General features: G+C 38.8%; 2 protein-coding genes across 7 annotated transcripts in view; both read right to left on the bottom strand.

The window, feature by feature from the left end:
- LOC136104623 (arylsulfatase H-like) overlaps positions 1-4,111 on the bottom strand; it is a 42,175-nt gene extending 38,064 nt beyond the window's left edge. For 2 of the 3 annotated variants that reach the window (XM_071813259.1, XM_071813269.1), the window contains exon 1: positions 3,993-4,096. In XM_071813259.1, the coding sequence (XP_071669360.1) occupies positions 3,993-3,997 (5 nt within the window). In that variant the 5' untranslated portion in view covers positions 3,998-4,096. Of the gene's footprint in view, positions 1-3,992 lie in introns of all 3 variants that reach the window. The other variant, XM_071813267.1, reaches the window with a different exon arrangement.
- A 559-nt stretch (positions 4,112-4,670) lies between these two features.
- Positions 4,671-26,112, bottom strand: LOC136116444 (arylsulfatase D-like). 4 transcript variants are annotated; one of them, XR_011740773.1, is made up of 13 exons: positions 25,526-25,707; positions 23,625-23,939; positions 23,290-23,339; positions 22,621-22,770; positions 21,534-21,655; positions 20,002-20,124; positions 16,429-16,852; positions 14,612-14,748; positions 13,484-13,618; positions 12,695-12,857; positions 12,294-12,415; positions 9,085-11,683; positions 4,671-7,804 (listed from the first exon to the last, which is right to left on the bottom strand). XR_011740773.1 is itself a non-coding variant. In XM_071813284.1 (12 exons), exons 3-12 carry the CDS (start codon positions 23,313-23,315, stop codon positions 11,313-11,315), a joined length of 1,773 nt encoding a protein of 590 aa, XP_071669385.1. In that variant the 5' UTR covers positions 23,316-23,339; positions 23,625-23,939; positions 26,000-26,112; the 3' UTR covers positions 4,671-11,312. The 4 variants fall into 4 exon arrangements, 3 of the variants coding, with proteins under 3 accessions (XP_071669385.1, XP_065685243.1, XP_071669392.1); XM_071813284.1 differs by lacking the exon at positions 25,526-25,707 and adding an exon at positions 26,000-26,112 and having other exon boundaries at positions 4,671-11,683; XM_065829171.2 differs by having other exon boundaries at positions 4,671-11,683.
- Positions 26,113-26,197: the final 85 nt, after the last annotated feature.

The raw sequence follows: 26,197 nt of genomic DNA, 5'->3' as shown, positions 1-26,197 counted from the left end.
ACTTTACTTGAAAGGCATGAGTACTGATGGGATCATACTATGTACCGACCAAAAGCAGACTACTTTCAAAGTCAAGTTTAAGCACTGAAGAAGGGGCAGAAAACCACATAAATGATTCAAGAGTGGGAAAAGATGTTTTACTTTGAGAGAATCAGAGCTCAATCAAGAACAAGACAGTAAAAGATGAATTGGTGCATAAATTCACCTTGAGAAAACACAGGTCTTAGAAAGCTCATCAATTTTGCTGAAATAGAGCAAGTATTTGGAAGGTGAAGTCAGAGAAATAGAACACACACTTTGCGCAAGCAGGGCAGTTTATTATTCAATCATATTTCAAAGAAGAGTACAATGTCATCATGATTGTGTACCTGAAGTGGAAGAAAGAAAAGTGTTGTGAAGAAACACAAGTTATGTGACTCTGTAACAGGCAGTCAGCTGAAATTTAACAGTTCACAGTAAACACAATCAGAGCAACAATTTCATATAAACTTCATAGTATCTTCCCCAGTCGCTACTTCATGAGTCATCTTTTTCTCAACTAATGAAAGCAGCTAAATTAAAGCAAAATTCTAAACTCTTATCTAAAGAGGTCAAATAACCTGAGGAAAATGGCCCTTTACTTGAGGATTCTGCTTCTCATCATCATTCTTCTGTAATTTCCAGGTTGCTCTTATTTCTCACACTAACAAGATGCTCCAATATATATTTTTTTCTGGTTCATATAATCCCAAAGTAACCTTAAAATACTAATCATATAGGTTGAATGGTCTTTGCATGGACAAAGGGGACTCTGAGTACATGTGATGATCAGTTGTTCTCAACAGAAGTCATGTCAAAGGATCACTGGAGGCAATTGTGGATTCCCCAAGGTCTAATTGAGTGGATTATTTTCAAGCTGATAGCAAGTAGAATCTTGCAATTTATCACTGCTGTTGCTATTTAATTTCAACTGATGAGTTCTCAAAAGTCATTGTTAACTAAAAACATCATTATTTCATTTACAACCAGAAGTACACATCAGCTATTCAGTCTAGTACCTCCACATAAAAAGTCATAGGACTCTACAATAATTCTGTCTAAAAATTTCTGCAAAATGATGCCAAATCCTACAGAGCCATGAACAGCAAGAACTGGACAATGTAACTTTGTCTGGACATATTCCCCTCAGTTGAACAATTTTAATTGCCTGTAAATCTTATCCAAAACTTACTGTTTTCTGCAGCTGATACTACACATGACTGCCCTAACCCTCCCTTCTCCAAATTTGTTAGCCATTAATGAAGGCTTAATCAACTTAGAATACATTTCATCCAACCTGCCAGGAATGTCAAAGCCTGCAGCTGCCTCAACAGTCCCTTGAAAAGATTTAGCAAAACAAACTTTTTCTTGGTTTATTAAGTGGTTGAATCAGGTGATCCTAACTCAAATGGATTGTAACAACTCCAAGTAGCGTTACAAAGCTTTTCCTAGCCAGTTGCAAGCCTGAAACTACTAGATTAGCCCCTTGTTCCCCCACTACAGCTTGGCTCCAGGCAGTTCCCTCAGCCTCAAAATATTTCACTTGTTGAACATAGTCTGAGACTAGAGTCTATCCTTCATGAAGTCTTACTCAGAAGAAAAAAGACAAACTTTCATTTCAAAAATACTTATAGAAGCCAGTTGTATCTCATGTTTCACCCTTATCCCCAGAAGACTGGCAACACTGCTACTTGCTCTTGGAATCCACTAGACCTGAAAGAAACTTCTTATTCTTAAAAATGTTAAGAGAGGTACAGCTCCAACAGAAAAATTCGGAATAAACTCTTGTCAGTTCAGCAAAAAGTCAGTAATTTGACACAGCAAAAGAATTTGCTTTCCTTTTGTTTTTCTTGTCTAACTTAAGATAGTGAGAGAAATTACTTGCAGACTGACACAAAAAAAACCAGACTCCCAAAACACAACATCAAAACCAAATCCCAAACCACTGTTTAAATATAACAAAAATGAATTATAAGTATTAGGACATACTTTTTCAAGTAATGCATGGAGATATGCTGCTGTTTAACTGTTAGCTGAAAGTAAACACTTTCTGCCTTCTATAAAAATATACTACATGACAGATTAATCCCATTCAACAGTATATCAGAATGCAATTTAAAATGTGAACTTCAGCTTGCATTATGGGTCTGAAAGAAACACATACAACATTCCAGATGCATCACACTGTTCCACCTTATTGTCCCTTTCCTCCTTCTCTCCCATACCTTTCAGGCATCCAGATGTTCAAGAAGGGAGAGGCAACAAGTGGTGAACAAGTGAAACAAGAAAAAAAAAATCTTCCAGCTGGTGTGAACATAATCACTTGCTCAGTGCTTACAGCTGGTGAGCCAGGAACAGGAGCTGTTCATCAACCATAAAGCAAGGGTGTCCTTGCAAGAAAGGTAAAAGCCAAAAATCAGGAGATACTTAGTGGTTTGTCTTTTTCCCTGCCCCTTCTGCACTCTCAAGGAATCAACTGCAACAGTGCTCAGTGGGGGGATATCACAGTATCACAGTATCACAGTATGTTTGGGATTGGAAGGGACCTCAAAAGATCATCTAGTCCAATCCCCCTGCTGGAGCAGGAACGCCTAGGTGAGGTCGCACAGGAATGTGTCCAGGCGGGCTTTGAATGTCTCCAGGGAAGGAGACTCCACAACCTCCCTGGGCAGCCTGTTCCAGTGCTCTGTTACCCTCACTGAGAAGAAGTTCTTTCTCAAATTTAAGTGGAACCTCTTGTGTTCCAGCTTGATCCCATTGCCCCTTGTCCTATCATTGTTTGCCACTGAGAAGAGCCTGGCTCCACCCTCGTGGCACTCACCCTTTATATATTTATAAACATTAATAAGGTCACCCCTCAGTCTCCTCTTCTCCAAACTAAAGAGCCCTATAAGAACTAAGAACTAAGTAAGAACTATAGTTCTTACTAACCTGGATAATAACAACAGTTGTTATCTGTTATCATGATTATAGCATTTTATTACCACTTACTGTTGTGCATTGTCAGTAACCAAAACTCTCATGGTAAGCAACCCAAAGTTTTTAGTTTGTGATGGCTACCCTGTTCTGGACTTGCTGCTGCACAGCAGCCCCCCTGCCTTCAGAGCAACAGCAGAAGGGAATGGTCTGACCCCAGGCTTTAAATTAACTCATGCATTTTCACATAATGATTAGCACTCTGTGGCCTAAACGATGTAATTGTGCCCCTGGCTTCAAACTATGCAGTTAGAAACATGCAGTTTTCCTTACAGCTGGGACAAGAGCAATGCACAAGGGTGGAAAATTTGTGGCAGAAACAGGGTAGACAAATGAGATAAAAAGAACAGCAACTAGGAGCACAGCTACTAAAGAAGCAGTGAAGATCACATGGAAGCAACGTGGAGACAAATTATGCTTTCTGTATGCCATTGTAAAGCCACAATAACTAGCAATAATAATAAAATCAGAATACTTGCCATTCACCACCTAACCCTCCAAAAACTGGAGCTTGCTTTGAAAAGGTGAACAGGGAAGGAAAACGGACTGTTATCGTAACCACCCCCCTTCTCTCCTCCCAGACCCTCTAACCCTGCTCACACGTTGTATTTGCTATTTATGAGCCAGTGGAGGAGCTGGGCAGGAAGGCAGAGGCCAGGTGCCCTCCCAGCTGGAGCTTTGCAGAGGAAGACGTGAGTAGGTGCAGGAGCAGGTTGCTGCCTAAGGAAAGAGCTCCGCGGGGTAAAGTTCACTGCTACAATTCATCTTCCCGAAAACGCCTCCCGGGACAGCGCTGGCCCCGGGGCTGCTCCTGCTCAGAGCCTCCTGGGCGGGGAGCGGCAGCAAATACACACCGTTGGAAAGACGTTTCAGCCTTGTGTTGAGGGTGTAAAGGAAGGAAGAAAAAGTCCTCACGAAGGAAAAATAGAGACGATTTTTTTTTTTTTTTAAGAAAACCCAAACAAACCAACCCCACCAAACATTAATCTTTTACTTACTCCATTCTCACTCACTGAAGGAGCTTTGTTTTCACTTTCTTCTTTGTCTCAGGCTTTCTGATCTTTGCTTCGAAAGATAGTTTTTCCTTAAAGCATGGCTTGTGTATCTCTCTCAAGAGTAATTGGTGGGCGTCGGTCTCCTTTAAAAATCTTGCCAATGGCATTTCATCTTGCCTGCCGCAGGGAGGGGCTTCTCTGCCTGCCTCTGGTGCCAAGGGCAGAATAAGGAAGAACTGTTTTAAAGCAGAAGCTGGAAATACAGCTCCTGTAATAGCCAGGGCCAACAGAAAGAGCTTTAGCGATCACTGAGTGCAAGATCACAGGCAGTGAGACTGTAGGTTACATCAACCCATATGGAAAAACACCCTATGGATGAAAACAGGAGAGCCATGGCTAACGCAGAGGGTGAACCAACTGACCCTCTTGAGATCAAAGAAGATTAGTCATCATAGTGTCACCTTGGTGTCTGCATACCAACTCTGGCAGTCTGGCTAATTCCCAATTATGTTATTATAGTTCTTCTGTCTGTGAGTGCTCTCTTGTGCCAATGCAAATACTCGTGGTTGCGCAGTCTGGCTTGCCTTGCAACTTTGCAGACTCATGGGGGCACCAGACCCCTCTTTTTACTGACTACATGTGCTTGTGATGTTTTAAAAAGAGGGTACAAATGTGTCATGCTGTAATCCATTGAATAATGGCTTTATTTAAAGACAGGAAAAAGGGTAGAGGTTCTTGGTGTGGACATATCATTGAGAATCCTAAATTGCTCAGAGGCTGAAATAGAACTTAATATAAAACACCATGGCAAGCTGGAGAAAACAATCAGAACTTACTAACTAGAGGCTGATATTATAAATACATAATCACTCTGAATGACATGTAGATCACCAACATAAAGGATTAACCAAAGATCAGCTTTAAATTCAGCCTCCCTAATCATCCAAGCTTGATGGACCGACTAGTTGCACAAAGCCTAAACATCAGTTTTTGCAGGACCGGTATTTTCAATCACAGAAAAAGTCAGCAAGTGCCAAGAAAGAGCTTTTTCTGAAGGGGGCTCCTTGTTAGCACAGTCTTTGTTGCCATATATAGAGACCCAATTCCAGACCAAGACCCTGTCACTCAATGCAGAGACAGAGAATGGGCTGTGCCCCTAAGTGTTAGACATTTAAATGCATAAACTTTTTTTATATTTGAAAATGTTTATCAGCAGTCAGTGCTCTTCTGAATTTTGAAGACTTACAAGTAGTAATAAGGTTAAAATGGCATTTGTCTATTAGTTGTATCAATATTTGAAGAGTCTCATCTAGCACAACTCAGAATCAGAGCCTACTGAGCATACTTGTATTGGTACACTTGCATATTTTAACAACTAAACAGTCATTGTACTTGAAGAATATGCTTGTATAAGATATTAGGTACTTTAAGCAAAATGTATTAGTTATAGTCAAAATATGGTAGTTATATCATTAATCTTACAGTTATTAGAATAATAAAACAGTTTGCACTTCAGCAGATATGTGTTGATTTTTCAGTTATGATTACAGATGCTGTGATAGCATTTCTTGACATGTGACTGGGAGACAAAGGTGAAAAGTTTAAAACTTCAGAGACAGTTGTGATTTGCACAGCAGGCAAGATTTCCTGGCTTTTGATCCCTTTTAGAAATGAGTGTGGTTTGTTATTGTGGCAGCTGCCCTAAGCAGTACTGCCAGAAATGGGAAGACTGGAAGTTAGGGAAAGTCCTTCCTGCTGGGAAGTGCTGTGCAGAGGATAGAAAAAGCGGCCCTGTAGTTCTTACATGGGTCAGTAGCTCAAGGAAAGTACGATCAGATGTGACTAATTTGGTGCACTCATGACTGAAGTAAGCATGAAATACATATCATAGGATGTACTGATCTGGGAAGCCAGTCTACTGCTATCTTTGTCTACAATCCTTTGAAAAGTTTTGGTCTCCTCAGCAAAAAAATTATCTATTTAAGTGTCTATTTAAGTGTCACAATTTTCTTCCAAAATGTGAAAGTTTTCAAAAATTTTCAGTGCCTTAAAAGAGCTAATGATCATTGAAAATTCAGGGCAACCTTAGCTTTTGGAATGAAGACATAATATGATCATTCATATAGAGTCAGTTTTACTTTTGAAATCTTGGCTTAAGACAATTAACTTACTGATCATTCATTTCTCAGACATTCAAACAGAGAAGGAAGATGCTCCAGAAACAAAAGTAGATTTGCAGGGGAATCTATTTTAACTTTCAGTTGGTGATTCTGCCTCCCTCAAGAGGAGAAATAAAGTCCTTTCCATCACCACTGGTTGTGCTGTAATTTCATTGGCTCTTGTCATAACCCTGTCCCTGTGTTTAACAAATTGGTAATGAGAAGTAGGTGGCATAGAACAAGTGATCAAACCCAGCAAGGCAGATGATGGTTTTCCAGCAGCATGAAATCAAGGCAGTAAGTCATCCAAAGGCAAGAGTGTAATGAAGCCAATTATCTGCTTTAAAAAGCCAAAGCTTCACATTGAAGGCTCTCATTGGTCCAGGACGCTAAATTATCTGACAGCTATTTGTTAAGCTAAGAGGCATTCCATAAAAATGACCAAACCCGTCATTTAAATAGTGATGACTTTGGCCATTGTGAATTCACAGTAAGTACCTTGATGGTGGCTTCCTGGAAATAGTAATATTTTTAAATGTTAAGAAAAAATACTTAAAATCACTTAGAATCTGCTAGGCCTTGGCATTGCTGTTCCTTTCCTTGATAACATAGATCACAGACAAGAAAGCGATATGAATCATAGTCTTGAAGAGCCCAAGTTTCTAAAACAAAACAAATATCTCTGGCCTTTTTTTTTTTTTTAATTTATTTTGCCAGCTTTAAGAAGTAGAAAACACATATTAAGCAAAGGTTAAAATACCATTCTCATTTTACCTCTGTTGCCTAGAAGGAGATTATGAGATTTCATGGAATAAAGGAACACAAGTAGTGAGTTTATAAATAGATGAGTAATTTTAGCAATGATCAATAAAAAATTGACTGCCTGATGGGTATACTGACTTCTTTTTTAGCCTAACATTCTGCTCTTCCCCAAACCTGCAGAAAGTCAACTCTGTAACTAGCTCATATGTTTGAGTTTTGGAAGTGTCTCAATCTTCTGCTGAGGTCAGTAAAATCCTTCAAATAAAAATAAACCCAAAACATTCCTGTGAAGGATACTGAAGTGTACCAGAAAAAAACACTGAAGCACCAAGGAGAAAATAATGGCAACTGAAGCTGAATTCTGAAAACCAGGACAGTAAGTGCTTGCTTTTTATATCATATTAACTTTTTTTTGATTATTTTTTTTACAGAGAATACAAATGCTTACTTATAAAATACTATGTTATGTGATGCTTAATAGAAATTATGAGACAACATTGTGTCCATTCCAGTTTCATGGTACAGACAGATACTGTGTAAGGTTTTTTTCTTATAATTCTGATTTTTATATTTCCGGGTACCACCATTGATCGCTGATGTTTTGCCTTGCCCCTGAGATGCCGTTTGGCAGAAATTGTCAATCTTGCTTGAGACAGTGCTCAAGCATAGACATTGCAGATTCCAACTTACATATTGAGGCACAAAACTTCTAATGTGTGGGGCCAGGAAGATTCTCAAAATGTTGCATCATGGTCTCCACAGAGGAACACTCAGCTTGAAATACTGAAAACTATGTGATCTTGTTGGTGATTAACACGTTGAAGTCAAGCTGAAGCACTTGACCAATGTGTGTTCAGGAGAGTTCAAAACCAGCTTAAAAATTCTACTATTATTCTAAAGCAAAAAGAAGATTAAATACTATTAAAAAAAACCCAAAACAGGTAATAATTATTTTTTTCTTTAAGTTTCAAAGATCTTTTCAAGAAAACAGACAAATATTTTATGGCTAGAGAGATCATTAGATTTTCAACAGCTTAATTTGCATGCTCAAATGTTGATTGCTGCTGTGTTTGAAAACATTTTCAGTATCCAAATTTAGATTTTAGGGGTTTTGTAAGATGCTCTTGAAATTCATCTTGAACATTATCTAAGTCACCTCAGGCTATGACCAGTATAAATATAACTAGGTGAAAACTGTATTGTGACTAAGCAGTAAAAATCAGTCTTAGGCACTGATTTGCACTGAAATAGTAGTACATCAAAGATTAAAAAAAAAAAGCGAACAAACTGAATAGTATTTGACAGGGTGTTTCCAAATCCTGTTTTTGTATGGTCTAATGTCCTACAACTTTGGAACATCCTTCCAGTGATATTTCTTTTCCTGAAGGGCTAAAGCTACAAATGATATCATTTGATAGAGTTACATATATTTTATTCTGCATATCTAACTGACACCTGAAGGTATCTTTTCAAAACATCTTATGTATATGTGTTTATACAAGAGTGCTAGATGAGATGAGTCTTTCATTCAATGGCAGTGAGATATTACTATATCAGCTATTTTAAGACACACACTGGCAGTGATGACCAGCTGTCTGGCTCTCTGGCATCTTCGGCTAATGTCAGTGGGAAGTCTCAGCATGGGATTGAGGAGACGTATCATCTCCTTCACTTCTCCAAGGATGTACACATTGAAACCATTGCAGAACCGGGCAGCTTCTGATAGAGCCGTATATAGTTATCTGTTTTTCAGAGGATTTCTGAGGATTCTAGTTTGACGGAATAGCTTTTCTTGAAAGAAGCAACTTCAGAAAATAATATAGTTGTCAAACTGGTGGCTATTTTATGGGATTTGATACACAGCTAACAAAAATGGTCCTGTAAACCAGTCATCCTGCCTGTAATGCTGCCTGAAAGGAACGAGTAGGAATCTGCCTGGATTTGTTCAGTTACCTGCAGGGCTAAACGATTTAATGTTTCTGAATGGGAGTAATCTGTTATGGCAAATAATATCCATGTTTATTTACATTTCAGTATGTTTGTTTGCATCTTTGAAAGTTACATCTCAGCAGAGACTACCACTGTCTTCAACATGTGGGCTATCTAGTGTTCACCTACTGTGACTGATTGTGCCAACAAGACAGCAATTAATCCTCTCTCCCTTCATAACTCACCATAGGGTGTCCTGCAGAGAGAGAGAAGGAGCCCGTCACATGGGACTCAGGGAGTTCCCTAGAAATGGAACAAGAACAAGAGCTTTAGTGACTTCGTGGTGATTCCTTGAAACCTAATCAGATGGAGAGCCTGGCCCCAATTTTATGAAGAGTTTCAGAGGGAAATAAATGAGAAAAGGAGAGGCATCACAGGCCAGATCGGGGACTCTCTGCTAGTTCTCAGATGTGGAACTTTTGTTGCAATGGGGAAAAAAGTTTCTGTCTTGATAGATGTGAGGCTCCCAGGGGAGTGTGCCAGTCAGTGCAGGAATGTGCAGCACCCTGCAGAGCTTTCAATGAACCATTTATATTTGGCTGAAGAAAGCTTCTCATGAGCTGTTTATCCAAACTATCATAAATAGACTAAAGATGGAAGTTAGATAATCTAAAGGGCTACTGCAACACTCATAACATTGGGCAAAATCTCACAAGCATTCTCTATCCTTGGAGGCTAGTCAAGCTTTTATCAGTCCCAATGTGTTTCACCTAGAGTATAATTAATGGGTTTTTTTCCTCCTCCTTTTCATGTGACTGTTTAATTCTGGCAGCAATTTTGTTGATGCACTTTCCAAAGCTTCAAAGAATCTGTGCTCCAAGAAACTGTAGTCCAGGGTTGCTAACAGCAAACCTAGTGTTACTAAATGAATGTAACCTTGAGCAGCATAGAGCTTGAGAGCTTGAGATGATGCTCAAGCATAGACATCAAAGACGCCAACTTATATATTCAGGGAAAAAAAGGTTAATCCATGGGACCACTAAGATTCTCAAAATGGAGCATCTGGGTGAATTATAAGAGACTGTAAAATGCATGAGGTCACAGCGTACGATAAAACTTTGGTTTTAAGCTGGAGGGCTTTGTTTACCTGCAGATTTCCTGGTGACTGAATTATGGGAAACAACAGGGAAGATAAAACCAAAACAAACCAAACATTTTTCAAAGGAAGTGAACAACTGAAAAGGGCCCTAGCACATTAGTTAAAAAAATAGTAAAAAAAAAGTGAAATAAATTGAATGGGCAAATTATATTCTCAGATGCCTACATATTCAGACATACTGGTGTGAACTTGCCTATGTGAACAGATGCATGTTGTACCCTAAAATGAAAAGCATTACCTGCAAGGCCACTTTAATAAGAACAACTATTTTAACACAAAGAAGGAAATTAATGAATTTACAGCAGCAGAGGAGATGGATCTAAGTAAATCAAGGAGTTTGAGGGGGATGAAAATTTGTGAAGCAAAAAATACCTTAATTATGCATTTTAGAATAATAAATTAGAGTTTGTTTGTTTTCATATTTAGTGTTGGGCATCTCTCAAAAGAGTATTTTTCTGAACCTACTGCATGCTAGCAGGAACCAGTTAGGGCTGAGATGTGAACAGCAAGGTAACTTGTGCAATTCTGTGCCCAAATCACTGAAGTGTTTATCAGTGTGGTACTTCTGTGACCACCAATGCCCCTACGCCCTTGCTAATGCTGCTTAGACAGCTGGGTGCAATGGGAGCTTTGGAAAGGGAAAATCTTTTCCCTTTTATGTTCTTCATCAAAAGAGGATGAATCCAATCAGAGGAGTCTCATCTTTATCAGAAAGCGCAGACAGGCGTTACCCAGTGTGTCATGTTTCCAAGCTTAAGGCCTCACCTGGGAAACTTCTCCTGATCCAGAAGCCCCAGGCTAACCAGCTGCCATTGTCACTGCTGCTAGCAAGACTAGCTACAGGGAAGGAAGGAAACTACTTTTAAAGGAGATTCTGTGAGGAACTGTGGGTAAAACTATTTTGGAGGCAGTGGTCTGGAAAAATTATTTATAGTCACACCTTATGCATCACCAGTAAGGATAACAGAGCTAAGGGAGATCTCAATCCACGAATTACTTGGAAATACAGAACAAAAAACGTCAGTTATATAATTACTTGTACAGCTCTAATCTTGGCCTGCTTCAGTGCATTTGAACTATTCATGCAGTTGGCAACAGATGCAAGTCCAAACATGTTCTTCAGATGATTCTGCCTTGCTCTCTCCCTTAGAGTGTCTGGCCTAAAGCCAGATTTACCAAATACTGTGCCAGTCACTGGAGCAATTCTCATATAAAGGCTCCATCAAAACAACCAACCAACCCATCAATCAACAGCCCAAAGGAAACACTCTTGATCTAAAAACGCTTTTGAGGAAGTAACTTTGGTTCTTTCCTTTATAGATCGGCAAGATTACTATCACCTTCCTTATCACACCAACAGAATGGAAATGTCCCACAGCACGGCTGTAGCCACGGTTTCCACACCACATTGGACAAGGAGAGCTGCTCTGGGACTTGAGTAAGTGTTCTGCGATGCTCCTCTATGGCTCTTCCAATCTTCCTTATCACAACATCAAAGAGGGGCTCGGTGTCAGCTGACAGAGGTTTGGTTTCAGAAGGGTCTCGCGAGAGATCAAACAGCAGGGGAGGGTCATGATGAGTCACACCTTCCCCAAAACATGGGCAAAATCCTCTATCATAACAAGCCCCGGCCCCGAGTGGACGGAAGATGGGGGTCATGTAATGAGCCTTCCAGACGGCTCCACCTGGCAGGAAAGAAAGAAGGCTTGCAATGTCACTGGTGGTTATCACAAGGCATTAGAAGAGTGAACGTTTTTCTAGGGATTGTTCCTCTTTGCACTTAGTTGATAAAATGTTGTAATTTCATTCAGAATTAAGTGCCATAGAATTAAATCAAGAATGCAACATTAATTTTTACATTTTGAAATTTCTCCAAAATTTTCAGCAAGTATAAGTTATTGCTTACTTTTTTTTTTCTTTTTTTTTATGAAGACATGAAAAAAGATTTGGGTTTTCTACCTCTTACTTCCTTGTTAAAGTAGCAGAAGGATGGACAAAGGGTTGAGACAAGGATTTCTCCATGAGACAAGGAGGGCATTGACTCCACAGGCCTTTTATTCAGATAGAGAGGTGGGTTAAGACCCATCTTGAGCTCCAGCAGCCTGTCTGGCACACCACATGCCTTGAAGCCATGAAGAAATTCTTTGTGCCATACAATACAGGCATTGCTATCAAGTTCTTTACCACCTTACACCTGGAACTACTTGGAAAACTCGGTCCCAGAAAAAATGTGTTAGACAAATGTGCCCTCCCATATATTAAACCTCATTCTTGTGAAAGAAGTTCTGCACTCACTGTCCTTCTGATGCCACCGCACAGCATGTAGGTGAATGCCACAGTAATGAAACAGGAACTCGTGCTCTGAGTGCTCAACTGTTCCTTTCAGTAAAGGCATCAGATCCCGGCCATCAATCACCCTAGCAGAAAAAATGGAGATTATCAGACTGGGGTAAACTGTACAGAATTGTATTCCTTCTGCATGCCACCTCTTGCTGGAACTGGCAACTTTGAACAAGGGATGTGCTTGTAAAAGATTGGCAAATCTCAAATGTAGAGAAGGGGTGACTAGGCTGTGGTAACATTTTTGTCTAGAGAAGGAGTGTGAAAGAAAATGTCAGAGTTTTAGAATATGTTTCCAAATTAGATTTTCCATCATTCTGGGAGAGAAGGAGAAATAAAAACACTTGTGTTTATACCTGTCTTGGGGTAGTACCCCTCCAGCCAGGTGAACAACTGTAGGATAAATGTCCATAAGGCTTGTAGGTTCATCAATAACTGTGCCTGCAGGTAACACTCCTGGCCACCTAAATATCCCTGGGACACGGATTCCTCCTTCCCAGCCTCCCATAGCTTTTCCACCTTTCATAAAAAAAAAAAAAAAAGTAATAAATTTTCATTTAAAAAAAGCTTTGTTTGAAATAGAGACATTTTAGACAAATATTATTGTATTATCATAAGCTAATGTTACCTTTATGAGCCTTTCTTACACTTTTGGTTTTACCATTAAGCTCCCTGTCAACATCAGTGAAAGTGTGTTTACTATATCAGACCCCTCAAGTGACCTTACACAATTATTCCCTTCTATTGTTTTACAAAAACATTGCCCCATCAGGTCTCAGTGTGGATACAATTTTCAGGCATTAAATGTTTTCTTAGCCTAGTTCTCCTCCCTCTTTTACAATCCTGTAACATACCTGTTGCCTTTAAGGCAATTAATGTTTAGTGAGAAGTTACATGATATTAATAAAAATTATGATCAGTTGCCTCATGAGGAAAGGACAGTTTGGGAATTCATACTTATAAAGAACACCTGAACAGGCTAGAACTGACTACATTTTTAAAAGCCTAATGAGAATGAGGCTAATTCACTTTTCAATGATAAAACACTGTTATTCCTTGGGCGTACAGTCTTATCAAAGCTTTAAGGGTGTCCTGAGTACTTTACTAGATGTTGTTGGGTTGTCACCATCCCTGACAACTCTTACCTCTGTATATTCCATTCCAGCCACCAAGTTGCCTTTTTCCTTCTTGTCTTTCCAGCCATCCACCATGGTCAGAGGCAAAGTAAACCAGTGTAGTAGTTTTCAAACCTTCCTTGTCAATAGCATCTAGAACCTGGCCTGTAAACACAGGAATATGTGTGTATTAAAACGCAAAACTATTGCTTACACTACATAAATTTTAGCCTTGGACTTGTAAACGTTCATCACTATTTTTTTATATGTGTAAGGCTGCTTATTGTTTAAAAGAAGTTTTTTAGGGTTGAGATTTATACTTGTGATTTCTCTGTAAAAGCACAGAAAATTTGTGATGTGTTGTAACTCCTTTATTACGAGAACCATAGTCACAGACTAGAAGCCTGTATTGTAAAGGGCAGAAGTGCCATGTGCTGTAAACATTTGGAAATATAACATGATCCAAGGCCTCAAAAAGTTAGATGCTGCATCAGTGGTGGCCATCATAAGAAATGAGGAAAAATGTCATGTACCCTTATGGTGTCTAGACCACAGTTAGTATTTGCATTAAATTACTGACAGGATATCATATGCATTAATAATATAAATATTTTTTATTAAGAAGTCTTTCTTCAGCTGTTCCTGATGTTCTTAATTATATTTGTGATGGATAAGTGTTTGACAGCAGTCACAGAGAAATAGCTTGGTTATTTACAACTCGAATTAATTTGCTTATCAGTTGTATCACTTTCTGACATATCCTACTTAGAAATAGATAAGACATGACCATAAAAGGCTGAAATTTCCTGATCTTTAATAACCACAGAAAACTAAATAATTTTCACTTATGTAGTCAGAAGAGCAGACCTCCCTGACGGGAGCCAAGGAGACGTGGTTAAAAATTGTAAATACTAGACCAAAAAAAAAGAATGAACAGAAAGACTCATTTGGCCAAAGACTGGAGAAAATAAAAAGCCAATGCTGTAAGCCAACAATGCTCATACAAGATTGAAAGAAGCTCATGAAAAACTTAGGACTTTTGTCCTACTTGTTTTTAATTCTCTTCCTTGTTCTTTTAATAAAAACTACATTTTTATTATATATTCAGACCTAGGTATTAGGTCATTGGAGACATTGTTATTTGCTATGGTAACTTACCCACCATCCAGTCCATCTCCTCTACGTTGTCTCCATATAAACCGTGTCTGCTTCTCCCAAGAAACTTCTCTGTGGTGAGAAGAGGAGTATGGGAGTGTAAAAAGGAAAGAAAGAGGAGAAATGGCTTGTGCTTATTTCTAAAAAACAGAAATTAAAACTTTGTTATTGGGGGGAAGGTTCTCAATACATACAGAGGTCAGTAGTAATGGAAAATGGTATTATGATTTGCATCTATATATTTCAACAATCACTTCAGAAACATATTACTTTGTAAATTATTAGACCCCAGTGATTAGAATCTATCTGATAAAATAATGTTCAGCTTATGTAAAATGAACCTCTTTTTTTCCCAGAATCATAGAGAAAAAAAGTTTCAGATTGAAGCTCCATTTTCTCCTCTTGCAAACAACCACTGTGTCACTGAAACGAAGGCAGCATGTTCATCTCCCACCAGCTGTTGCCCACATATCAGTCTGTATGGTAGGGCTACCTCACAGCTTGTGATGATTGCAGTGCCCTCTAAATCACCTCAATACTTGGGCAAGCCAAGCATGTTGGGAGAGAACATTCCCATTATGCAGGTGTAGTGAGCCAAAGCAGTGAGGTTCTCAGAGCTCCTATCGTATGGGAAAAAACCCTCCTTCTGCCTGGGAAAGGTGGCAATGATGGGTTGCTTCTGGCACCTGGCACACCTGCTACTTGGATTGTAGCCTGAGCAGGATGGTACCAGAACTTCATGATCTGAATAATTCTGGATGTAGACAAATGGTGGAAAGCACCAGAAATTACCTCACTCTAAGTGTGGCCAGGGTGGAAACTCACTGACTAAAGTCAAAGATGTTGCGAACAGACATCCTAAAGTGAGACTTTTTGAGCACTCCTGTTGGCAGCAGCTGTGACCAGCATCTGCCTCTGATGGCAACGCCTGACAGCCAGTTTCGTGACAATTCAGTGATCATTTACTGATGATTTCATGACGATTTGGAGGCCTAATTTCATGAGGACATGGGCGAAGAGATTTCTCAGGTTTCAACTATCACCCATTGAGAATGTTGACACATTGAAAGTGAATAGTTTGCTAAGCTCCAGAGAGAAATTTTACCAGTAGGTATACCTATGCATATATTCACATGTTTATGTATTAATATGCACAAGTGTGTGTGTGACTTATAAACTTTTCTGTCTTTGTCCCTGCATCTATGTGTGTGTTTATGTGCATATGACTTGATTTATCCCTTTTGTATCTTGCTATTATTGTATCTGTAATAAAGTTACTGTTTTAATTATAACAAATCCCATTGAATTGCTTTACCTCACTTTATTAATCAACTATTGATCAAATACTATTAGAAATCTTATATAAAACCTGTGATCTACCGCAATAAATTTCAAATCACTGCTAAACTGATACAGTGTTAAAACCCATTCTATGACACAGCTTTACTGCATTCCCAGCCCACCCATGCATTTCTGCCATCAGCTGCTAACCCTGAAAACTGCAATGTTGGTGTCATTGGTAGAAACATGTATTTCCTCAATACAGCCTAGAAATGTTCAATGCAATCCATGGAAGTCTGAAAATGTTCTCAGCTTTCGTGAAGCTAGGAATAACAGAGATCCTCAAGCAGCAGCTAATTTTTTTAATTTAATAATGTAATGTCGTTGCTAACATTATTAATAATTAATAGGCACAATAATACTTAAAATCCTATATAATATAATAAAAATTATAAACACTTCACATAGGAAAGTGCTATTTAAAAATTGCAAGACAAGCGGGAACCAGAAAAATTGTGATCAAAGGAAATACACATTACCTTTCAATAAATGAAATGGACTCTCTCAAGATAAGGGATGTAGTCCTGTCTGTCACCATTGGCTGCTCAGTAACTTCATAGTTTCTCATCATAATGCAGTTCCAGTATCGTACAAACCCGTAACTTGAGAACCAGGATAGGAAGAACAAGAGACTAAATCCAGCAAGGCAGCTCAGCGTTTTCCAGCGGACTGAAATCAAGCCTGTCAGCCTTCCAAGGGCAGTGGTGAATGTAACAAGGCCGATCATCTGAGTGTAAAGCCAGAGTCTCCTTCTAAAGGCTCTGTCCATCTCTGGTGGTTCTGTTGGTTGGCAGTCACTTATTAGTGTAAAAGGCATCCCATAAAAATAGTCAAACCCATGGTTTAAAGGATGATGACAATGGTCATTGCGGGATTTACAGTTAACACCTTGATGCCACTTCCCTGAAAATACAGATTATTAAAATGTAAAGACATGGTATTAAAAAATGGGCTTTACCTCACACAAAATCTTTCTCTAAAAATGGTTTTCTCCTACTCATGACAACTTCTTCATTCTATACATATAGGATAGATATGTGTAGGATATCCATATATACGTGTAGACTGAGTATGTACTGATATGATGGGATATATCTTCTGGTTGATGAAAGTAAACGAATTATAAATTTCCAAAAAAGTTATTAGTGCTCTGTGCATATATTAATGCCTTGTAGCTTTGATCAAATGTAAAAAAATAGATTTTAAAAGGAACTAGAAATTGCAAAAAATTCAGATTTTCAGAACTAAGCAAACGTGTGTGGCCTTCCTGGAGATCTGTCAGCTATGACATAGGAGGAAGAAGACCTTTTTTAAACACAGGGCAAAATGACATTATTCTGTTGTCATGTTGTCTCTTTACCTACAAGGTGCTATGCAGAAGGGTTTCTGGCAAGTTTTGAACAGCTTGGTATCAGGACTACGGCAACACTCAGTGACATGTTGGTGCTAGACTGATTAGGGAAGCTATAGATGATATAGCTCAGTAATCGGCAGTTCAACAGTGGGTTTGGCAGACAAACCACCAGATTCAGAAGAACTTGAACTCAGGAGATCAGGATTTCTCATGAAGCTGTACATACATAAGTAATTTTGCTGATAATATCTCTGCATACTGGATGAGAATAAAAGGCTTTGTTTTATAAGTATTGTTGCTATTTATTTGTATTTCATCAAATTTAAAAAGTCAAAACCACTTCCTTTTAAGTGCCGAAATCTTCATGCATCAAAAAGAACATCTTAGAACATTTTGCAATACAATTTGCTCTTTTTTATGAACACATGTCCACTATTACAATGAATGGCGTATCAAAACTATGCTTTTGCTTCCCCTCCACTTGTTCCAAACAGACTGGTTAGTCGCTTACATGGAGACATGAAAAGTTGACTTATTTGGCTTAGACATCAAGGCTTGTGAATATTCGAATTAAGCAATCAAAATGTACTTCTCATCAGAGAGATGGAGTTTAATGGCATTTAATGATCTTTGATGTAATGCAGGCCTTAGATACAGGTTCTATAGATAAAAATGAACTTTTAGAATTTTACTTGAAAACTAACTTGCAACTAATTCTTATTGTGGAGTAAGGAACTGTGTACTTACGGAAGGAGATTATCCTAAACAAATAGTTGACTATGTTACCAGTACATATAGTAGCAGCTGACCCTAAGTAGGTTTCAATAGAATTGCTGTGCATTACAATAGGAGCAGAAAAAAGCTGCTTCATAGGAAAAAAAAAGGCTGTGTTTTGGTTTTAAATATAAAGAAATACCGAAAGTTCTATTCTAGATGGATTAATTGCTTTTAGCTAGAATCTCTACTCAGTTTACTTCTTAACATGTTTAGAGCCAGCTATAGAATGAAACAGGTTTGTAATCATTATATAGATGTATGGGTCATAAATACAGGTGCAGCTTAAGTGTCCTTGGACTTCAGATGCACTCCAACACCTAAATCTCCAGCTGAAGTTGACAAAGACTTCTGACACGTTACAAGAGACACAAATCTCCAGAAGACAAACTGAGTGTATAATAAAGATAAATTAATCTTTGAGGGCATATGTTATACAACACTGGCTTTCTGACTACAAAGAGTGTGCAAAGCATTTCCCAACAAAAAGTCTCATTATCATATCAAGCTGGAGGTTATTAATAAGATTTAACTTTGCAGTTAAACTGGTTGTGCTTGGAGCAAAACAATCCCATTCAGGTCAGACCATTTAGTGTTCATTCAACTGTGGTAATGTGGATAGATGTTGTGTAAGATTTCTTGCATCATGACTTGAATGTAAAGTTGTACTTATGCGTTTCTTTGTGTCAGGTATCACCAGTGCTTTCCATCATCCCCCACAATGCATTTAATCAGAATTTGTCACTCTGGTTAAACTACCTGATGCTCTCTGTGTCTGTAGGGTGATTTTGGCTGCGATGCCCACAGGGAAAATGCCAGACCATTTTGCTAGCTAGCTTCTGGGAGGGGTGCAGCAGAATCTCCCTGCAGGGCAATTCCTTTAGCAAAGTGGAGACAAATCTGATTGTTTTGTTAGTGATTACATGCTGAAATGAAGCTGAAGCACATGGCCTTTTTAATGAGCTGATTAAAACAACTAAACTAGTATTGCTGCAGAACTAACAGGAGAAGAAGGTTCAGCAATACAGACCTTAAAATATTTGGAGAGATTTGCTTAATATTGTCCTGTATGGTTTAGATTTATTCTGCTGAATTAATACAAATCCATTCCTGCTGACACTTTTATTAGTAAGTTCAGTTTATTTGTGCAGCCAATATTTTTATGTGTCAGGCATTGATTTTGGATATTGACATTTAGGTGCTCAGATGAAGTATGGTAAATAGCTGAAAATTCAGCTCAGGAATATTTGTGTTTTATCAGTCTGTGGAACTATATGACAGATCTAAGATAAATATTTGAAACTGGATCATGACCAATAGTTACAGCTGTATAAAAAAACGTTCTATAAAATACAAAATAAAGTGGAATTCATAGTAATGCTGAAGGAGGCAATGTTTCGTGGGCTGTACTGAAAGCTTAGTGAATTATAGAGGCATGCTGTAATTAAAGAATAAATAATTGCTTTGTTTCTGAAAGATCAAATCTTGCAATATTATGAACTGATTCTATTGTTTTAAGTTGCAGTTGTTCCCTTTCGTTGTGAATCTGCTCTGACCTGTGTGAAGCATCATCATGCATATTTATATAGTACTCATTTTTTAATGAAATAACACTGAAATAATTATCACATTCCTGGCAGGATAACATTCAAGAGATATTAACATATTTTCCATTATATATTTGAACAACCATAGCTGTGCTTGAAAGCAGGTCAACCTTAAGACTGTTCTTTTTATCAGATGCCTATTCTTTTAGGAGACATTATTTTTGGTCAGGATTTCTTCTTACAAGATATTCTTGAATCAGGAAATAAAAATATTACAACCGAGGTATAAGCAGTTGCTAACTATATTTAAACAAATTATCTGAGTGAGACAAGCCCATGAAACACTTTCTAGGCCATCCTAAGGAGCATACCCATACCTATTAGTCCTGTGCTGTAGCCTTGCTGCTGCAATATTTTGGCAAAAGTGGTTTCATTTGGAGGAAGCCCTCCTGAGCCACCATTCCAAAAAATAACACGATAATTGTTTACAGCATCCATTCCTAAAAAATACAGTAATAAATAATCTTAGTAAGTATAACTGGTACAGTACTTTTATCAGACATACTTTCTTGTTTCCTGGTTTCATTGATATTATAGTGTTAAACATGTATCCTAATGCTGTTTGTTTGGGGAAATGAATCTAAGACTCTAGACCAGATTAAGAAAGAGTTAAATCTCTCAGTTATGGAATACTTATTCTTCCTGTTTTGTATACTGAAACATTTAATTTTATTTTATTCAGAATGGTGCAGTTGTACAGGAACTTTTATATGTCACAGTGGCATCCAGGCTCTACCAGGTGCACTTGCTTAGTGTGACTGTGAGGGCAGGGGAGACTTCAGCCTTCTGTCAACCTCAAACTCCAGCTTGCAGAAGGCTGCCTGGGAACTCAAGATCTCCCTGCACAGTGGTATGGCTGATGTCTGAAACCCACAGAGTAGCTATCTGGCAGCACAATCTTCTCCTCACCTGCAGGTTTACATCCTGTTATTTAAGATTACGTACTGGCTATAACCGCATCATACAATGTTATGTGAAGTGCAATCTGTCATGGACACATTGAATGCCTTGGCCCTGTTGCTACAGTGGGAGAGAGTCTGTACAAGCTCATGTGGATTTTCAAGCTCTCTACCTCAGTGGGAGCTGTCATGATAAAAGTAAAACAATATGTCAGTTTCAAAATGCCTCGGGAACAAAGGCAATGAATATAAGATAGTTGCTGTTAGAAACATGTAGATCTGTTTGCTTTTCATACCTCTTCATCTCAGGGATGCAGTTTGACAGGATAGTATTTTTAATTTAAAACCAGAACTGGGAAAAATAGTGTAACTGCCAAATTGTTGTTTCATAGGGCAGGTGAATTCTGACACACAGGTAACAAAGCTTTCCTATAATGCCTTGTCCTGCACCTTGACTGGAGGGAATAGACAGACATCTGCACAGATTAGCTTTGCTCCCTGCAGGGCTGAGCTGTTTCTGATATCCGATGAGGAATCACCCACGACAGAAATTCATGTAACTAGTGCTTTAGAAATGTGTTGTTACTATTATCCATTTTCTGCATAATGACTGTTTTGAATCTAACAATTTCAACTGACTCAATTCTAGCTGCAATCTGTGCAATAGGACACCAAGAGGCAATGAACATTGCGAGCTGGGAGGAAACAAACTGCTCTGCAGAGCTGGTTCTTTTCTGCCTCAGGGTGGTTCACTGTATCCCATAAATATAGATACCACCCTGAAGGTACTAGACCTAGCTGGTGTGTCTTTATCTGCCTCAATGACGGATGACATGTCTGTGGCACCCCTTCTATTTGCACACTCTCATTTCTTTTGTGCCCATTGTGTGACATTGTTCCTTTCAACACGAAAGCAATATTTAAAGGCTGCTTAGTTTTGCAAGGCAAACCTGATCGGAGGGGATATCTGCCAGTGAGGAAAGCTGCTCTACTAGGTGTGCAAAGTGGAGCTGCAGCGATATGTTGGGTCAGTTTGACTCCTTCCTTTGCCAGGCGATCAATGTTTGGGGTCCTAAAAATGTAACCAACACTGTCAGGTAGCATTCAGAGGGTCTGCAAGGGAAAGGGGATGGGGAATAATATACTTATCTTTATTTTGGGAAGTTTCTTCAATTTGAAGATGGCTTTTTTTTAAAAAAAAAATAATTTTCTCATGTGATGAAGAAATATTTTTTCTTCGTTAACAACCACCATCAGAATAAATTTCAAGCCAACAAATCCTTCTTGTTTCCCAGGTCCTAAAAAGGGCCTTACAGAAATATACCTCACTGCTCTTGAGAAGAAAACTCATGACTTCAGGATGACACTATGCTGAAGTGGAGGCCCAGCCATGCAGAACCCCATCAGCTGCCTATGCTCATCAGCTACCTATCAGAAACTTGCCAGCTGGTGTCAATCAGGGTGAGATTCTGAAAACTTTTCTGAATGGGGGTAGTGACCATACCAAATTTTCTTTTTTTTCAAAGAAGTGACAAGCTGGTGGGAAGCCAGCAGGCAATTCCATAGCACAGTTTTCGAAGAGAAGGAAAAATTTTGTCCTTTGGTCTGAAAAATATTTCCTAGTAACACAGATCACTGCAGTGACTTATACTATATTTTGATGTGAGACTGGGAAAGAAAGGCAAAAGAGAGTTAAATGAGGTAAGGAGCCCTGATATATTAAAAGACTGAACGACATTTCTATCTTCAGTTATGTGTAAGAACTTCATGTTTCTCAATATCAGGCTTGTAAGAAATACACAAGAATGGTTGACATTCCCACAATAAAGGCCTTGTGATGGCAGAGCTCATTCTGGGAATGCCCTCTAGGCTGTGAGATAATCCTCGTAGTGCTTTACATTTACCCTTTATTACACCCATGGGGAATCCTCCCATTTCCTCTGGAAATAAACTCTAATAGCTGTTGATGGGCAGATAACTGCAGTCTTACATCAGATAACACACCAGTTCTGTTCATTATCTGCTTAGTTTTCTTACCTGATAGTGTCATTCCCATAGCAACCTACATCCCCTATGCCGAGGTCATCAGCCATCAACAGGATGATGTTGGGCTGTGTGACAATGGAAAGCTGTGTCAGTGGTGGCTGCAGAAGTAGACCAAAAATCAGGGGTGTGACCAGGGATGTCCTGAAACACAGAAGAAGGAAAGAAACCAATGACCTGAACATTCATCTTGTCCACTGCAAGCAGCTGTCGGCCCTCCCATCTCTGCCCAGATGTAGATGGCGTGTTACATTTTGATCACTGACCCAAACAGATGTCACAAAAAGGAAAGTGTCAGGACCATAACTTTAAAATCCCCCTTTCTAGTTGTTTCCAAACTTCCTATGAGCAGTCTCACTTGAGAATTTGCATGTGACAGGTAACATGTGAGTTATTTTGCTTCAGTGTTTTTTAGAAGTTGGTCTGGGAAACTGAGAATGTGATCAACTTCCTCTGGCATCCTTCTTGTCTAGAATGAGACCTTTGTGTTGTGAAAAAGATAAGAACAAGAAAAACACACAAGTAAAACCAAAATCAAGTTGTGAGTGTACTTTATAGATAAACAACCCTACTTTTTTATTGCACAGTATTATGTCATTATTAAACTTTGTTTACTTTAGATCCAAGTATCATTTAACAGTAAAGAATCAACTTTTTGCTTACCAATAAGGTATTAGTTGCCAAACCATTTCTACATTTGGAGTGTTCAGATCCTGCAAAACCAAGAGAGAAAGCCTTGTCATGTTCACATCTTCTTAGTAGTCACTCCAATAAAAAGAGATTAAAAACCTAATCAAGTCCTATCACCATTCTCTGTTCTATTTACTTCAGTGCTTCTCAGATCAAACCCTTAATGAAGAAAGAGTAAAGACATTTATGTTAATTTTAGTTACTAGCACTTTTTTACTTCTTGGAGGAATTTTTGTATAGAAAAGTTTATTTTAAAATAGCAAAAAAATATCTTTTTTACATAACTCAGCTGTATGAAAGATACTTACTGTTCAGAAAGGAAGAGGTTTTTAAAATCCAGTCCTCAATATCATTTATTTTTCTGTAATTGCAAAGAGAGTAGTAGCCTGATGCTTCTTCACCTGAAGTGCCAGGTTTCCTTTCAGGCTTGTGAGACAGATCTCTGTTTGTAGAAATTCTAGCTGTCCTCTTTCAATGCTGACATTTCCTTAGAAGACAATGAATTTGTGACCTCTGAGTTGACCCTTTTCCTTCTGTGTAGGTATCACATTTCAGGGTGTGATGGTCTTTTCCACCTCTCCACACAGCTTTCTGCAAAGTTTCCTCTGGGGTTTTCTCTTTCACTGCCAGAACAAGTCAAACTTTTTAAAGGCTCAGAAGTGAAGGCCAAATGACCTTGGTAAAGCTGTAAAAAAGTCTTCTTTCATATTTATCCCATGTTTGGTTAAACTATCCCAAACATCTCAATTTTATAAATTATGTTTGTTTCACATTTTGTTTTCCAGAAATTATAGTATTTAGCAGCTTAGTAAATACTCATAGTTCTTGTATTTTATTCATCAACACTACAGGCCTCAATGGGAAAATTTTAATTTCTGTGCTTAGGAAATTGTCATCCGAACAGCCCTAAGCACTTATTTACAATCATCAATGCTGATAAAACATCTCTAATCCACAGATACTCAGCTTCCTGCAGTTGGATTTATGTCTTTGCTGCATCCTAGGTAGGTATGTGAAAGACACTGGAAGACACTTCAGCCATCTTTTACATATACATACCATGTGACTCCAAAACAGCTGAAATAAAAGGGAGTTGGAAATATTAAAATTGAATTGTGTAACTGGTTGTCACTAACTGCCTGTATTTCACAGCAGAGATACACTGGCTCAAAGCACATGCAGGAGCTCAAGGCTGAGTTTCCTCAGAAGCTGCCTTGAAATAACAGGTCATATACAGAAAACACTGCACTGGGTGGTATTGTCCCTGTCAAGACATTTCCTTACAGAAAGGTGATGGGGGTCCAGTCAGAGAAACTTCAGCAGCTCCGGTGGGGAGAAGAGGGACAGTGAAAGCATCTTGCCCTGTTGATCCCTTTTCGGGGAGGTGTCAGGGGAGACCACAGGTCCCCACCCTGCAGTGCAGCTCTTTGCTCAGCCCCAGCAGCTGGGGCAGCAGCGAGCACCCACCACCTGATTGAGCCCCAAGCAGTTAGGAGGATGCCTTTTTGGGACCAATTTGGGACCACTTCTGCCAAAGTGGCACTTAACGCCATGCAGCAACCTGAAGCCACTTTGCTATCTGAGTTGAATTTGGCTTAAAGCCAAATTTCTCTCTCTCCCATTATTTAACCTCCACAGAGTAATTTAGATTTTTTTTCTCTTTATCCATTTTAATAATCCCGTGGGGTAGCATATGCATAGCTTGCATATCTTTCATATTGTACTAACTGTACTGTTTTCCTTTACTGATTGAACTCTTTTAACCTATCTTTACTTTTCTATCAAAATATTTACAAGATACTGAAATCCCAATTCGAGCCAGGTTGCTTAAAAGAAGATATTCCAATTTTTAGATGGACTCCGATACACTTTTCACAATAACAGTACCCATTTGTGGCATCAGTTTGACAACACTCAGTGAAATGTCTTACAGATAATTCCAGTCAATTTGGTACTGTGAAAATGTCTTTTAAAAATTCCTATTTTGTATACCTGGTATAGATAAAAAACAGACTCATGATAACACGTTGCCTGCAGCTCCCACTTTATACACAGGCTTGTGCAAGAATAATGTTGTTGTAAAAGGAAATGCCTTTTAAAAACTTCCTCGAGATATTTTTATCTACAGCAGCAAAAAAAAAAAAAATTCCAAATGCCCATTAAAATTTTCCTGTGCATTTTCCAACATAGTAAGGGAGGAATACAGTACCTGGTCAAGTAATACTCAAGGCAGGCAGCTGATAAACTGGAGCTTGAGCTTATTTTCAGTCGACTTAAAATCATTCCAAATGTTTCAGCACGACGACTGCTGCTTAGCACAGCGTCTAACATCTGCTTGGGAAAGCAGTCCCTAAATGTGCCCCAGCTGCTCATGCGCGCTTTGCCACAGGAAAGCTGTGTTATATTGGAGCCTGCAGGCTGCTGGATGGTTTAATTTATCCCAGAGTCTCTTAAACCACACGTCCCACTGCTGATTGCACAACAGTGACATTCATACATGCCTGAGGGTTGGGCCAGGGAACACCAGAAATGTAGTTAAAATGCTTTCTGCCCAAGCAGAGGTTTCTCAAGGGAAGGTCCTCCTTCAAGTCTGAGACACTCCAATGAAAATCAATATAAATAGCAGTTTCCCACAGACTTCTCCTCATTTCTACCAAGGAAAACAGAAAATTGCTGTACTTACAAAGCAGCAATTCCTAGTAGAAGTAGAAATTGAGCTAATATCTTCATTGTATGGCAGTCCTGAGTGCCTGCAGCAACAACAAGGTCATATCCGTGCATGTGGTGAGAAACAGTTTTAGGGCGTGGGGAGGAAATGCCGACAAGAGATCTGAATTTACTTTTTCAGAAAGTGAGTCATTTGGCTTCACTTCTGAGGGAC

This window comes from Patagioenas fasciata, chromosome 1 (assembly GCF_037038585.1).
Source record: "Patagioenas fasciata isolate bPatFas1 chromosome 1, bPatFas1.hap1, whole genome shotgun sequence".
Lineage (NCBI taxonomy): Eukaryota > Metazoa > Chordata > Aves > Columbiformes > Columbidae > Patagioenas > Patagioenas fasciata.
The sequence above is the reverse complement of the archived record's forward strand: the minus strand, read 5'-3'. Positions and strand labels throughout refer to the sequence as shown.

Coding starts and splice junctions, on each gene's coding strand:
- LOC136116444 (XM_071813284.1), bottom strand. CDS start 23,315: ATGGTTTGGCAACTAATACCTTATTG. Junction 20,125..21,533: donor CAGATATCCCCTCCGATCAG/GTTTGCCTTGCA, acceptor TGTATTTTTTAG/GAATGGATGCTGTAAACAAT. Junction 11,684..12,293: donor GCGGTGGCATCAGAAGGACA/GTGAGTGCAGAA, acceptor CTTTCCTGCCAG/GTGGAGCCGTCTGGAAGGCT.